The sequence below is a fragment of the Nyctibius grandis genome, chromosome 10, assembly GCF_013368605.1.
Source record: "Nyctibius grandis isolate bNycGra1 chromosome 10, bNycGra1.pri, whole genome shotgun sequence".
Classification (NCBI taxonomy): domain Eukaryota; kingdom Metazoa; phylum Chordata; class Aves; order Nyctibiiformes; family Nyctibiidae; genus Nyctibius; species Nyctibius grandis.
The window spans coordinates 9,079,492-9,094,656 of record NC_090667.1 but is presented as its reverse complement, the minus strand read 5'-3'; the positions used below and the strand labels follow the sequence as shown (position 1 = coordinate 9,094,656).

General features: G+C 43.8%; 1 protein-coding gene across 9 annotated transcripts in view; it reads left to right on the top strand.

The window, feature by feature from the left end:
* EBF1 (EBF transcription factor 1) overlaps positions 1-15,165 on the top strand; it is a 282,156-nt gene that overhangs the window by 14,068 nt on the left and 252,923 nt on the right. For all 9 annotated transcript variants that reach the window (XM_068408440.1, XM_068408436.1, XM_068408439.1 and 6 more), the window contains exon 6: positions 5,326-5,394. In XM_068408440.1, coding sequence (XP_068264541.1) covers positions 5,326-5,394 — 69 coding nt within the window. The remainder of the gene's footprint in view (positions 1-5,325; positions 5,395-15,165) is intronic.

The window sequence follows — 15,165 nt, the reverse complement described above, 5'->3', positions numbered from 1 at the left end:
AGGTTTTGAGGTAGGAGTTACATCTGCCTGCCACTCACTGAGCCATCCATGCAAGAGTAAGAATCACCTTCTTTAATGTATTAATTTTCTTACAAATACTTTAGAAATACAAACAGTAAGAAGTAAATTGAAACTTTATATAGAGGGATGAGTTTTAACCAGAAGACCAAATAGGTGCATCAAAGATTTACGGCTGTTCAATATACTTTGACTGAGACAACATTATTTCCGTTCTGGGAATGTGGGAAGATGTGCAGTCTTTCCCCTTATTAAAGACTTTATACTTTCTTTGTTCTTAAAATTCACTGGATCAGGAGCTTTATTCTTCTCTTTCTATTTGTTTACTGCTAGTCCTTGCTTTGTGTTTCATAACCATAAGGTGGAGGGGTAGCAAAAAAAAAAATTATCAGACCATAGTAGGCAAATGTTGTGTGCCCGACGGGGTGGGGGAGACATACTCAGATTTCTTACAGCTCATATTAGATATTACCCATTTCCTTTTCTGCCTATACATGTGCAAGAGGGTGCTGTTTGTTTACCAGGCGCTTGACCCTATTGCACAAATCTGTCATCTATTGTGCTGCTAACACTCTTTTAAATTGCAAATCTGATGCTCTTTAGGGGTCTAGAAGGGGGAAAAAAAAATCTCTCTCCACACCATTCTGTTTCTCTTGATTTCTTGCCTGTTGTAAGTGGAAGTTGGGATGTGCTGAATTTGCACCAGGGGTGCAAATGCAGCCTCAATTATAAGCATAAAATTAGAGTCTGTTCCCCATTAATCAGCCCAGCTAATTGCTATGCACTACCATTAGCCATATGGTGTGAAAGACAGCTTGCTCTCTCTAAGATGAAATTTCTTCATTTCAGACATGAAATAGTGAGGGCTCTGTATTTTAAAATAGCTTGTTTTAGATATTTAATTTCTAAACAACTTTCAGCAGTGCTTTCTATCAAGGCTAACTGCACAATAAAACTTTGCATTTATGTGACAAAGCTGGGTATTTATAGTATACTGCAACTATGGCATGGATAAGACAAAGAATTCAAATGTATAGGAGAGTCCTCGTTGTGGTAGGAAAGTGGGGCTGGGGTTTGCTTCAGGTGGCTGTTTATTTCAAAGGATTTCATTGTGTTTTGTCAAATATAAAAATCTACACTGTTGGCGAAAATGTTAATAGCTGGGGAGAATTCACAGCCTCAGTGGAATTTATTAGTATTGTAGGCAGCGTGGGGAGGGACATCTATAGTTAATATTGCCTCAACAATTTCCATTATGAAACCTTCAGTGGCTTACAGCTTTGCCAAACTTAAACTGTTCTGGCTGAAATATCCTTTGCAGGGTGTCAGCCTCAGGCTGACTTTCTTTGGAAAGTTTCAGCTAAAATGGTTCAGTGATTTCTGAGAATGAGGTTGGAGTAAAATATGGTTTTTGTCTGTGTAAAATAAAATCTTACAGCTGTTTTGGCGAGAAGCTCCTGTACCTCCATGCTTCGGGGCGAGGAGCCTGTTTGGGGTAGGGGTTGTCCCGGCCACATCGTCTGCGGTATGAAACCCACCTCGCTGGGAGCTTCTGCAAAATCTCCCACACAGACTCGCTAACGACTTGTTAGAGCCTGGCAGCTAAATGATCGGAAAGTCGCATTTGCACTGGCCGTGTGCCATCGCCCCGTAATTTCTCATTGTTCATTGTCCCCGCAGAAAGCCCGAGTGCGCAGATACACAAAGCAGGGCTCCTCTCGCGAGCGATGCTCCTGGCCGCCGTGCCGGGGTGGGGACGGGGGTTTTGGGGGTGCCAGACATCGGGGCAAGGAGGCCATCTCCTGTGTGCCTGCAGCGGGGCCAGCAGCGTGGGGTAGAGATGCTCCATCGCAGGGAAGTGAAGGGGAGGAGGAAGGTATGGAACAAGATGGCAGGAGGGCAGCAGGTCCCCAGAGGGTTGGGGTGAGGACAAAGGCAGCAACAAAAGCTGGGAGTGGTGGTGGCCAGGGACAGGGAGGCCTGCAAAGGGGCAGCATGGGGATGGCGTGGGGCTGGGGCACGAGCCCTGGGGATGGCGAGGATGGCAGTAGGAGGGGGGGAAACCTGGGGTAGGCAGAGATGGGGTGCAGGAGCTGGAAGGGGTTGTAATGGCAAGAGACTTCATTACTATCAAGGACTACTTGTTCTAAAAACAAACTCTGTCCCAAACAAAGCAATTTTTACAGGCATTTTCTGTGGGCCAGCACGACGACGTGCCTGAGCCGTGGCTCCTTGCCCCACTTGGGAACAGGCATCACGGAGGGACAGTGAGTACAAGTCCTTGCCCTCCTGGCTGCAAGAAGCCGGCACTCGGCACCTCTCTCTGTGTCTTCACAGAGCCTTACTGGGAGCTGGAGAGTTTCTGGGTGACTTGGAGAAGCTCTTGGGAATTTTAGAATTCTGTCAGGGAAAGGAGAAAGGGTGCTGAATATTTAGGTACTTTTTTCCTAGTGTTAAGTAGGCACTAAAAGCTGAAGCTTTCGAGGCAAGTTGAATTAAAAGCACTTCTTGTGCCATGCAACCAAGTCTCAAACTCAAGGTTTGCGTGATGTTTTAATTCTCTACATAGAAAAACTAGGATAGACGGGGCTTTGGATTCTGCTGCTGGGGGAATAAATGCAAAAGACAAGCTAAGGTTTAAAGAATAATTACAAAAGAACATTTGAGGCCTCCTTTCATGCCACAGGGCCACCAGACGGCGGGATGTGCCAGCCACGCATCTCTTCCACGTCACCCTCAAACTGCGGTGCAAGGAGTGAGGTCTCCTGCTATTACTAGGGATTATTGGGGTGCACTCTTGGGAAGCCCTATCCAAACGAGGGGGCCACCTGATGAGTAACGGACTGTTTCCCCTGCTCTCGAAACTGGGTTGTCCCCGTTGACCAGCGCCTGACTCCATCCTGCTCGCGGCAGGAGGTGACCGAGGCGTCCCCGTCTCCGAGCCCCCGTGGCTGCCTTTCCCGCTGGGTTGGCACCCCAGGAAGATGCCAGCCTCCAAGCCTGGTGGTGCACGGATGGTGGTATCTGCCCATCTCGGGCTGGGAGCCTGGGAACCTTTGCTCGCCTGAGTAAGTGTGGCAATTTCTGTCCCTCCAGTCTGCTGTGAGAATGTCAGGCCTAGCCCTGATTTGCTTCAGTCACAAGAACTGCATTGTCTTAACTTGTGCCAGCTCTGTTTCTAATTACATTTTAATCATTTAAAAATGATTAGCAGTTTTTATTGCCTTGTTTGTGGGTAAATTTTCTCACCCCACACATTCTAGCTGCACTCCAATGACAAGTCCTTTTATAGGCAAAAAAGCCCCCCGAACGTCCACATGACTATTTACCTACAGCATATTTTATTCCTTCCTAAATTTTAATACTTTCTGGGTGCCAAGGCTCTTGCATTTTCTGCTGGATCAATTGTGGTATTGTGCTGTAAAATTAAGCAGTTTTTTTTGGCAATCCCAAACAATGTAACTTCCACCGAAATGAAGATACCGCACATGTGTTAACTGTGAAAAGTTTCAGCCCTGAATAGTTGCCTTGAAGCTTTTTGCGGTGAAAAGAATTATGTATTTTCCTCTCTTTGAAAACAAAATTTTTTTTTTTGAAACCATGTTTAAACAGGCTGTTTTTGTAAAAGGCCCCCCCCTTTTTTTTTGTTATCTTTAGTGTGGTTAGTTGCTTTATTGCTAATCTTGGTGGGTAACTGTATATTATTCACTCTATTGTTCAGCAACACAAGAGAACCTTTGTCGTACTCCCAACAGGGCTATTTATATAGCATGGCACTTCTGAGGGCTTCTTCCTGCCCTGATGTTCTTCCACTTTCTGGGGAAAAGAAAATAGTTCATCTGAGCAGGAGTGCAAGCAGTGGTCGCTCCTGCCAGCCGCCCAAAGCCGGCTGCTGAAACAAGGGCGATGCGCAGGTCCCCGGAATGCCATTTGGAACAAGCTTGGTGGTTTCCAAAGATTTGGTTGCGTGGGGTTGAGGTTTACCAGAAAGTTTATTGAATGGAGAGACGCACTCAGGTCTGGCCAGGGAGAGCAAACTGGGTGGTCCTCATTGCCTGTCACTTGGTGCCACCATAGGAGGGGTCCCCTGCTCCCTGTCCGCAAGCCCCCTCCAGCCCACACCCCTCACGAGCTGCCCAGGCTTCATCCAGCAGGTCCCTGGGGACCAAGGAGGGCTTGGGAAGACCAGGAGCTTCTTGATATTTTTTTAAACTGCTTGGAGCTTTGACTTCAGTGGGGGATTTTCTGTCAAGGGACGTCACCAAACAGGAGCTTTCCTTGTGAGATGGGTGTATTCTCCCTGGGGTGAGTGGGTGGGTGAAACCCTGAGGCTTTGCTCACCTTTGTAGCTGTGACTTGGTCTTGTGGGTTTAGACGGGCTGCTGGGGAGAGCAGGGCTCCTGTGGGCAGCCCCCTCGTCGCCCAGCCACAGCTTTAGATGCACCAGGAGGGATTCCCACCCTGAGGAGAAATGTGTATATTGCCTGTGAGCTTACCTGCAATATATTTATGGCTCGTAATGGACAGCAACCCCTGACAAGGAATCATCACAAACAACAGCTTAACTTCTCTTAGGAAACAATGAGCCACCCTAGTTCAAAAGAATCCCAGCCTCGAGGTCAGCGATGGAGCAGTGCTTTGGGAGATGGAGCTTATATTTCACATGCCTGCTTTGTATCTGACCTGACGCAGGGCACCAGAGCTGTGCTCCCCATGGCATTAGCAATCATTAACATGCTCAGAAAACTTGGGGAAAGAGGCATGCTTGAGCATAAAAAGCTGCTGCCGATGGTGCTTACATTTTGGGTCCCCCATAAACAACCGTGTGTCTTAGAGGGAGAGTAATTGTGCTTTTGGATTTCGGGGGGAGGTTTCCTGGTAGCTGAGAATTTGGCTCCATGTAGAAGCAGGAATATCGTGTGAACGTGTAACATCAGCATTAAGCAAATGTAAAAACCTGGCTCAGTGGGGAAAATTCTGCCTTGTTTTGTGTGCGAGCGTACGTGGGACAACAGTTAAACCCTATGGAAAAGAGGCTACAAATAGGCAGGTCTCCCTGTTTTGGGTGATCCTTGAATTATTATTTGTGAAAGGGGCAAAACCCTTCTCTTTTTATATTTTCCGTTGCTAACCAGCTGTGCAAGAAGTTAAACATCGTAATTAACCCATATGTGACCCACTACATTTGACTGATTTCCAGGCAGGGGCCGAGTGGTAACTCTAGCCGGCAATTTGAACCTACCATGTTCGTAATGATGATTTTACAGTGTAATGGTCGCACTAAATCCTTTCACTTTTGCTCTGTAGCCGCTGTTGTGACAAGAAAAGCTGTGGCAACAGAAATGAGACTCCATCAGATCCAGTGATAATTGACAGGTAAGGACTGCTATTGTTTCCTTCCTTTTTTTTTTTCCCCTTCCTCATTATAATGAAACACCTGCCCTGTGTTGCTAATGGGGAAGAATTAGGAGAATATACGGGTGAAATTTTGTTTTTGATACCGAATTAGTTGTGCTTTGCGATTGCGATTGCCACGGAAGGGCCATATGGAGGATAACGGAGCGACCTGCTCTTTGGAGGGCTCCGCTTCTTGTAACTGATTCATGTGCATAAAGAGGAGATTTTTCTTTCTGACTTTCTGTGGCTCAATTCACATGCTGTGCCAGGGAAGCTTCAGGAATAAAATAATAATAGTTTGTGATTTATGAAATGTGGTTGGGTGCTTATAAATATTTAACTTTTATTTGAAAAATGTTTGAATCATTATCACTTTTAGCTACAGTAGTTCTGTTGGATGCAATCCATCTACATTTTAAGGTTTTTATTTATGCATAAAAACAGTTAAAAAAATAGATCTGCAAAGTAAGGGTTTTTTTCTCCTGTTATTTTCTTTGGTTGGAATGCTATTTTGACTGTATTGTCAGTTGATTAATTCATTTTTGCCTGTCTTAATTATTGTGTTTTTAAACAGATCCGTATTGCTAGTCTGACATCACTGAGTAAATCACTGTAGCACAATGCATCTATTTTAATTTTTCTGAACCACGCGTAGTTTCTGTGCTTGCAAATTATGTAAAATGGTAGCCAAATAGTCATTTTTACATTTTAATTATCCAAACTCGTTGTACACAGCCATGTGCGATAACCAGGTTATTATGCAGCATTACTCTAGAAGAGTTAAATGGCCATGAAGTACTGAAAGTGTCTGTCATCAGCTGGGGAAAGCAATACCCCTCCACTAATCTGTGCCTAGAGGGACCCTGCAGGGAAACTACCTATACATATAGGGGCGAGAGTATAGAGCAGTGTGCTTCTCCTTGTGTTACTGTCTGGGTTAATGTTTGCTATATTAAGTTTAAAGTGCCCTCCGTGCCAGTGTGTCCATTTATTATGAAAGAAGGTGAAGAGGGTTTGGTGTGTTGGGTGCCACATGCAGACAGCGGTCCCGGGATACGGCAGAGCCTTGCCTGGCATTGTGCTCATCCAGGCTCTCAGATTTACAGCTCTTGTTTGAATTTGGTAAGAAAGTGCATATATTGGAAGCTCGTAGCAGATGTTTTGATTAGCTATAATAAGTAACCCTGGGAATGTTGAAATCTTGGAAGATATCTCTATCTATTTTAACTAGGCATATTTTTCATCTTCCGTGAGCATTAGGTAGTACCAGGGAAAGTGGGGGGAAAAAAAGCCCACAGTGAAATCTGTATAGAGATGTGTTTTATAAGCATGCTGCAGAGCTGAGCACTATAAACATGGTGTTAGAGTGGCATTTTGAGCAACATGAAAGCTACAAAATTCACATGAATTTTTCATTGTACTGGAAAGTGAGACGTTAAGATGCTAATGGCAGGTTTACGGAAATATTTTGTTTAACTATCTAGTATGCAAAACTGCTAGTTGCAAATCATTTGAAATTATGAAAGCCAGAGATGCTGCCTGTTACATGCTTCCTGCAAAATGAGGAGAAGTGTTTCATGAAAAAAACAGATTTAGCTTCCTAGCAGTGATCAGTTTATCAGTCTTTACATAAATTGATGCAAAAGGTACCAATTCTGGAGATTATTTTTAAAATGCAAGCTAAACATAATTTAAAGATGAGGACACAAACCCTACCTCACCACCCGTACTGAATCACGCTTGGCTTGTGAATGGGTTAAGCTTTTAAGTTCTTCACTTGGCTTTAAATTGTGACTTTGATACAGAAGGTTGATATGACTGTGGTTTGAATAACATTTGATTTTGACCTGTTCCTGTGGGTTGCAGTGGTATAAGAAATTTGACTCAGCAGTACTGTAATTAGCCCTCCCCGTGTTTTTGAAACAGGATTGTGTTACCTGGATTGCATTAGTGTGGCTTCTATTGTTGCCGCTTCGCATCTGTCCCAGTAGGGTACTTAAAACCTTTTCTTGGCCGGGGCTAGTTCAAACAATTTAGGCCAAATAAGTATGTGCTTTATACAGTTAGTGGCTTCAGTGATGTTTCTTGTGACATTTATCCTATTCACGTTTTTTCCCCCTTTCGGTTTAGAAAGGATGAAGTGATATATATGGAGCTTTTTTACCTTAAAACGAGTCCTTTAAAATTGTTCTAACGTTAAAATGCCTGCACGAGGCAGAACATGTGTTTAGTTATACTCCATTGTCACTTCCCCATGCACACAATTTTTAACTATTATGTCAATTGATATGCAAAACCATATTTAGTTATTTTTATTTGCATGTGAGCTTACAGAGTTCATTTACCATTTGGGCTAAAGCCCTCCCACATGCCTTATGCTCTGATAAAGTCTTGCCTATGGATTTAATCTAACTCTTGCATCAAATCCCACGAATCCACAGACTCTGACCTAACATAGAATTTAACGTAGAATCTAGCCATGGGATTTTTGACATATGTACTTACATGGAAATGCTGTCCTCTTCTTACATGCTGGAATACTATTTTGGATTGATTAATTCTCTTTGATGAGGCTAGAGAAACTTGGGATAGAGAGAGCTCCGTCTTTGTGGTGGTTTAGTGAACTTGGCGAAGAGGCTGTTTGGCAACTTCAGAGTTACATGTGTTGTGTTCTTTCTCAAACACTAGATATATATGAAAAGTAAATCGTATATTTCTATTTAATCAAAATGTGGGATTTTAAAAAAGTCTGTAGTTGTATCTGAAACAGATATGACTTTATCCTTGATAAAATTGCTTTATACTTTGTCTATTATAGTATCAGCAGATATGGCAGTGAAAGGGACCTAAGGAAATTTATACTCATGTAGTGATCTAAATTTTCTCTGGAGAACAAAATAAATCTATTATGCTTATAGAGCAGTCATTTCAAGGAAGTTTCTTGGAAACCTGTGTGTGTCTGAATCATCTTCTTAGCGTAGCCTGTGTATTTTATCGCTAATCCAGTTACATGTGCTGAGATGAAGATTTGATGAACAGGAACTCACTTTAAAAGGGGTATTATTGTCACAATACAAACGCACAATGCCGCCCACAAGTGCAGTGGCAGGGCTGTATTGTAATCACACTTAAAGAACACACAGAGCACTTCCTGTTATTAAATTAAATTCTAGATTGATTTAACTTTCAAAGTGTAACTCATATTTGAATTTAAAAGGTTTGCAATAAAATTCCTTTGAAGAAATTGAATAAATTGTAGTTTTATTACCACTCTGGATATCCTGGTGTCCTAACCTTTTTCCTTACAGTTATCTTAGTTCAATAAATAAAACCTCATTAGACTATTCCCATTTCAACGAGTTTATTAAATTTTACAGGAGTAATTAGCATAAGCTGTGCTAATTTTTCTGGAAGACTAATGAGAGAGCTTCCTAATTAGGTTTGCTTTGTAAGAATCAGAAAAGATGATAATGACAAAAGTCACATAGGGGAGAAAGTGGGGCTTTATATTATTCCTTGGTTCAGGAAAGTGGCTCCTCTCTTGGCATTCCGTTCCAGACTTTTAAACCCAATTTACCATTGTCAGGACCGATATTTAATGGTGTTACCCGTGCCTGCTGGGGCTTCTTTACCTTTTATGGCTGCATCCAGTAACCAGGAGTTCTACTGACTGATAAAATAGGAATAACCACTGCAATCCCAAATATAGCGGCAGAAAAGTCTCAGCATTCGGGATCTATACCATATACCTCCAGCTTGTGACATAGCGTGGAAAAAGGGCTGAAAACAGCCCGCTTGGCAATTGCTGGTTCATCCCAAATTTTGCTACTTCCCGGAGTACTGGAGCAGGCTGATGACCATGGCCTAAGTTGGCTTTGGTGAGATTTACCACTACCGACAAGAACCACTTAAGAAATCTCGCCACCATCTCTCTTTTGGATAGATAAACTTTACTAGCGGTGTAAGTCAGCGAGCTTTGTGCTGGAGCTCTCCCATGTGCCCTTAGGTGGCAGGTCAGCATAAGGATGGCCAGGGTTTCTTCTGGCCCTTGTCTGGCGATATATTGAAGTCCTTCACGTGCTACTTTGGATGCAGTTTCCAAGGGATGAGGCTCCCTCTGGCTTTGAAGAGGCGGCTTATGCATGTCCAGTGCAATCAGAGCTCTTGTCCATGGAGCAGGGGTTGGGACTTGTGGACTGGAGGCTGTAGCGTGTTTTGCGCTTTATTAGCAGATGACACCAAGGTACATTTTAATGCATGAACAAACCAGTGTTTGAAAGGCCTGTGTGCTTTCAACACCTGCTGTACGGGATGCTTGGCCGGGCTCTGGGTGATCTGTCCCCAGCACACCCAGCTGCCGCGGCTGCGGAAGGAGCCAACTTACCTACATATGTTTTTGAAATCTTTCAGCCTTTAACGTGAAAAATTTTATGTTTGTGGGTAGGATTTCACTGTGCAATGACATGAAAAGAGGCGTGAATGACTTCCAATGTCTCCGTTTTACCGCTTTACAAGTCATCACGTAGTGGATTGTATTTTATGGGCCTGATCATCCTTTCATCCTAAATACCAGGCAGGTGGAAAAAAGACACAGAGGACTGTATCACACTCACTGCATCCTCCCCACGAATACACTTGTTAGGCAGCTGTGGCAATTAAATGCATTTTGCAGTAGCTTTCCACGCCCGGAGGGAAGGTGATGGAGATGCAGGCGGGCTGGCAGAGCGGGCCAGCTTCAGGAGAGGTGCCGGCGAGAGGATGAGGTGGGTTTTGCTTGGGAGGGAGCTGCTGAGGATTGCTTTGCTGCAGAGGATGGGATCAGCACCGCAGCTGATCCCCAGCCAGGCTACAGAGACGTGGGCTTGTTGTAGCACTGGTGTCACAGCAAAGTAGCAGAAGATGCCAGGTGCTATGGCAGTGGTCCCTTTGCAGGAGTCCCAGTTCCTGCCCTGTTCTGGTCATATCCTTGGTCCCCCTGGCCATATGTAGTACCTGAACCTGGCTGTGTGGGGCTGGGGAAGGTGTGTGTGCTTGTGTCCTGGGTCCTTGGGTGGGTTTTGCACGCAGGAGGGCAGGCATGGTGTTCTCTGATAGATCTCAAGACGTAGGTGAGAAATGCTTCTGGGCCTGAATATTTGACCATTCTCTTGAGTCTTGTAGTGCAAAGTGCCCACCTCATTGCTGTGCCCCTTCCAGAGCCAGATGGGAGTTACTGATCCAGCAGGTAGGGAGTCCGGGGAGCAGAAACTGGGTGGCAGAGGACTACCCCCAGCACTGCACAGAGATGTCTCCCAGGCTGTCTTTTAAGGCGGTGCTGCCTAAACCCTCTGGGCCTGTAAGCAGTGCGTTCAGACGGGCAGAAGTTGGCCTCGAGCATTTCATGTGAGTTCCTGGAGCCTGTGTACCCACACATTTCTGAGAGGGGAGGGATTGAAACACACGTCCTTGAGGATTTGGTTGTGATTGATGCAGCTGAGAAGCATTACCCAAAACATTTCCCACATGACTTAGGCAACCAAAGGCATTTTAAGCTGTTGTGAGATAATGGGAGACTCTGATCAGTAGATGCTTCTCACACAGAGATTCAGACATAAATGCTTGTCCCTCTACCAGCGCTCCTCATGCATGCATGTTGGTCCTCTTTCTGGTGATGAAATCACTAGAGCTGGGGGTAACTTTCAAGGGTTCTTGCAAAAATCTCTTGGTTTCAGCCTATTTGGGTTGGCACATCTCTCTGCCACTTCAAAATTCATTTATTTTGCTCTTGGGGTTAAGTGAACTCTGTCAGGGTCAAACCAGCTTCTGCTTATTGTTTGTGTGATTTCTCTCCCCTCCGCCTCCACGTATAAGAATTTTTGTATAATCTCAAAACTATTATGAAAAGCCTTAATTTAGTCTCAGCTTCACTCAAGAGGTTTGTGATTTTCTCAGCAAACCTGTTCCGAGTTTTCAGTTTGTTATAAAACCCCAAACCAGGCAAGTTTTATGTGGTTTTGGGTTTCACTGCAAACATTTCACACTACTCTAATAGTTACTTGTTTCTCTTGGTGATGCCTTTTGAATCTGCAGCTAGTGTTTTGGGCTTTATTTCACTGTGATCTTATGCCTGATTATTACTATTTAATATCATGGTGATGTAACAGAGGCTTGTATCGCAAAGAAGGCTCATTGTGCTAGGCGCTGTGTAGTCTCTAGGTGGGTAGATGATCCCGTTCCTCGAGAGAAGTGGTTCTTCTGATGCAGTTTGAAGATTGAGATTGAGATTATTCTATGGAGAATAAAAAACTTTGGCTTGTATTGAATGTCCTGGGGATGAGGGAAACTGAAGACCAGGCTACTCTATTGCTTTTGGCATTTGACTATCACCTTTAGTGCTCACCCACAGCCCTTTGGAGCTTGGCCAGTTGTGCTGTCATTCCAGAAAAGTGACTGGAGTGCACACATGGGATGTGCTGGACCTGCTGCCCTGAGACCCCAAGGTCAGTGTGTCCGTGTCCATATAGCTCCACTCTGCCTTGGGTGCATGGTGAGCCTGAGGCAAGCAGCTCTGCAGCAACTGCTTTCAGAGCCATGGCTGCTGTCAGGTCGGTGAGTCCCTTGGGCTCTTCCTGAAAATCTCAGTCTTGGTTAGCAAGGGTTAACAATTTTAGGAGACTGCACTGGTTTGCCTAAGTCCTTGAAGTCCATCGTGAAGACCCTGTGGGTTTGCTTGTGCAGAGGAGCACCCCGAGGTCTAACTGAGACCTCATGGATTGCTCTGCTACTCCACTCAGATGGCAGGATTTGGGCATCTGAGGTTAAAGGTGCTTTAAAAAGTTTGGCTGCCTCTGTGCAGTGACCTCCTGCAGCATCAGGAAAGCTCCAAGTGCGCCAGGTTGGTCCCAAGAGGAGCCCAGGGCCTGGCAGGGCGATCGGTCCCTTTGCTTCTGGTCACAAAACTTCAAATGTGCTATTCATACCTATCGATTTCGTAACATGAACTCCTACTTCAAAGCGTGTCCTGCAGCAGGGAGGATGTGCTCGGCGCAGTGGGCTACCCAGCTCCACGCATCTCAATGCCAGTTCTTCTCTTGAAGAGTGGGGATTTTTTTTGGGGAAAAAATACTGGCTTTTTCTCATGCATATATATGTACACACAGCTTCTGGTGTGGATAAATTCCCTGTCCCATCATAACACCTGATTTATTTCCATATTTGCTGTCACAGTGGGAATGCACACGTGAATAAGAGCCATAGGAAAATGTATTTGCAAAGATCATCCTCAGTTTTAATGCAGATGAGCTAAAATTGTTCTGAACATGAAAAATGTATCTTAGCTCCATCCCAGCGTTTATTGGGTAAAAACATAACCCAGGCCTTATTCTGCAGAAGCTGAGGTGTATGCTTCTAGCCACTGAAATATATTTCTTATAAGTAATTGGCCACATCTAGAAAAATAACTATGCTAAATTCAAATTCACTTATTCCTTCTGGAAGTATTTAATTTTAATACAACTTCTAACTAATAAAGTTAAAAGAGAGTAAGAAACAGTTGTAGGTTTCGGTGTAAATCATGACTGAGATAACTTTCTAGAAAGGGATTTAACGCTGTCCTTGGAGAGCAGCAAGTCTCTAGTAGCAGTGGTAAATACTGGTATGAATTTTTCTCTTTCCCTGTAGCATCATGGTTTTTTTTTCCTGTAACAGTTCTGGAAAAGTACAGAAAAGCCATACAAAGTTCCCAGTGTGTCACATTAGCAACTTTGCATAGGTAGTTTGTGATCAGAATATATTACTGTATCAAATGAGTGTTTACTTTTTTTGCTAAGGACAGTATTTTAGAGGTTTTTTTTAAAGCAGAACGAATAATTTTCTACCCACTTTTTAAAAATAGTGTTTGGAAATAGGAAATGTGAAAACAAATTTTCTGGTGCTGTTAATATCTGAATTGTATGAAATTAGTTATTAAAAGGCTTTATTTCAAGTCACTGAAATTATATACTGGACAGTAGTAAGGTGACCCAGATATAGAGCCTTTCACTGCAATCATTGAAATGCTATGAACAGTACTGTTTTGTCTTTGGTTTCTTGCTGCTTGTAAAGGTGTAGGCAGATGAAGATAACTTTAAAAAGAGCTTTTTCTCCAATTACAAGCTTTTGTCCAAGAGCAAAGAAAGATTTTTTAGACTAACAGCATTCACTATAACAAAATTAAATTCCCTTCATCTGACAAGAAGCTGAGTTTGGCAATAGTTTGGGATTTTTTTGTTGGAGATATAGCAGGAGCTGCCTTCCATACCCCCTGTTTTTCCCTGAAGCGGTGAGCTGGCCAGACCTGAAAGGTGGTGACCTGAGTTTGGAGGGGAGCACGGTGGGGAAGGGTGGGTGGGCGCTGGACGGTGTCACACGACAAGAGCAGAGTGGCCACCAGGACACTTGGGGACATCGTTTTCCCCTTCACCGGTGCAGTGCGGGTTGCCCTTCCCGGGGGTCCCGGGGGGCAAGGCAGCAGCATCCCCCCCGCCGCGCCTGGATGCCCGGCCAAATCTCTCCGGTTTCGTAACAACGTGGTAACGTCCAAAATGGCATTCCACAACTACGCCGTCTCGCTAACCGGCTGAGGCACAATAGTTCAGTAATGTAATATAAAAAGTAATGGTGTTAGCTAACACATCCTTAATAAGATATTGTCCGCTGCTCTGCCATATGCTACCGAGCAGGCTTTCCCTCTGTGGGGCTTTTGAGTTCTCTCAATAAGATTATTTCAAATACTCTAATCCTGAATCATTGACATGAATACAAAAGCCTAGTGACATCTAATAGATGCCTCTTAGCTTTGCTTTTCCTCTTGTTCCTTTCCCCTTTCTTCCCTTTTTACCTGACAAAAAGCTTACAGACACTTGGGCTCTGTCTCTCAGTACCAGCATGTGGGTCCCCTCATGAAATATAAAGGAGGAAAAAGGGCTGACATAGGGCTGATAAGCCACAGAGCAGAGGACCATAGATTAAAAGTAAATGCCAGTAAATCCTACCCTGTACACTCAGTTGTTCTTTTATTGTTTTCTTTAACTCTTCCAGTGCCACTCTGGGCTAGAAAGAGATGAAAAATGGGGTTAAGAAAAAAAAAAGGCGATGCTACAATGACATAGTGCCAGGGTTCTGAAGGCTTGCTGTACACTTGGATTTTTCTCAGTTCTCCTCTCACCTTGACTTTCTAATCAGAGTTGCAAATTGTTTCAGCCAGTCGCATCATTCAATTAGCTGAATGTTTAGGTCATTTTTTCAAAGATTAATTTAAAAAAAAAAAAGACACCCCCAAGTGACATGAATGTGACCCTGGAAAGGGTAAATTGTATATAAAGTAAATGTTAGGAAGAATTGATATCCCACTATGAGTGTCTAGCAATAAGAAAAGGATCTTCCTCTTGTTAGTGTTGTCCGATGACTGTCAGAGACAGAAAATCATTTTCTGTTCATCTTCTTTTGGACTTTGCCAAACTGTTCATCTGTTGACTCCAAAATTTGCCTTTGCAAATGTTATTGGTACAGGATACAGCCAGTATCTATAATGGGTTAAAATGAAGCTGTTTAAAACATAATAATTTTTCTTCATTTTCTCCATGATTTTGCAGGGAGACTCTCAGGCTTTCCTGACCAGGGTAACCATCCGCTTCCACCCAGTTGAGTCAGGTCCTCTCCCTGAATATGATCTTTCCGTTGGATTTTTTGGCATCTGCATCACTACAGAACCATTGGCTGACTTCCCAGCTG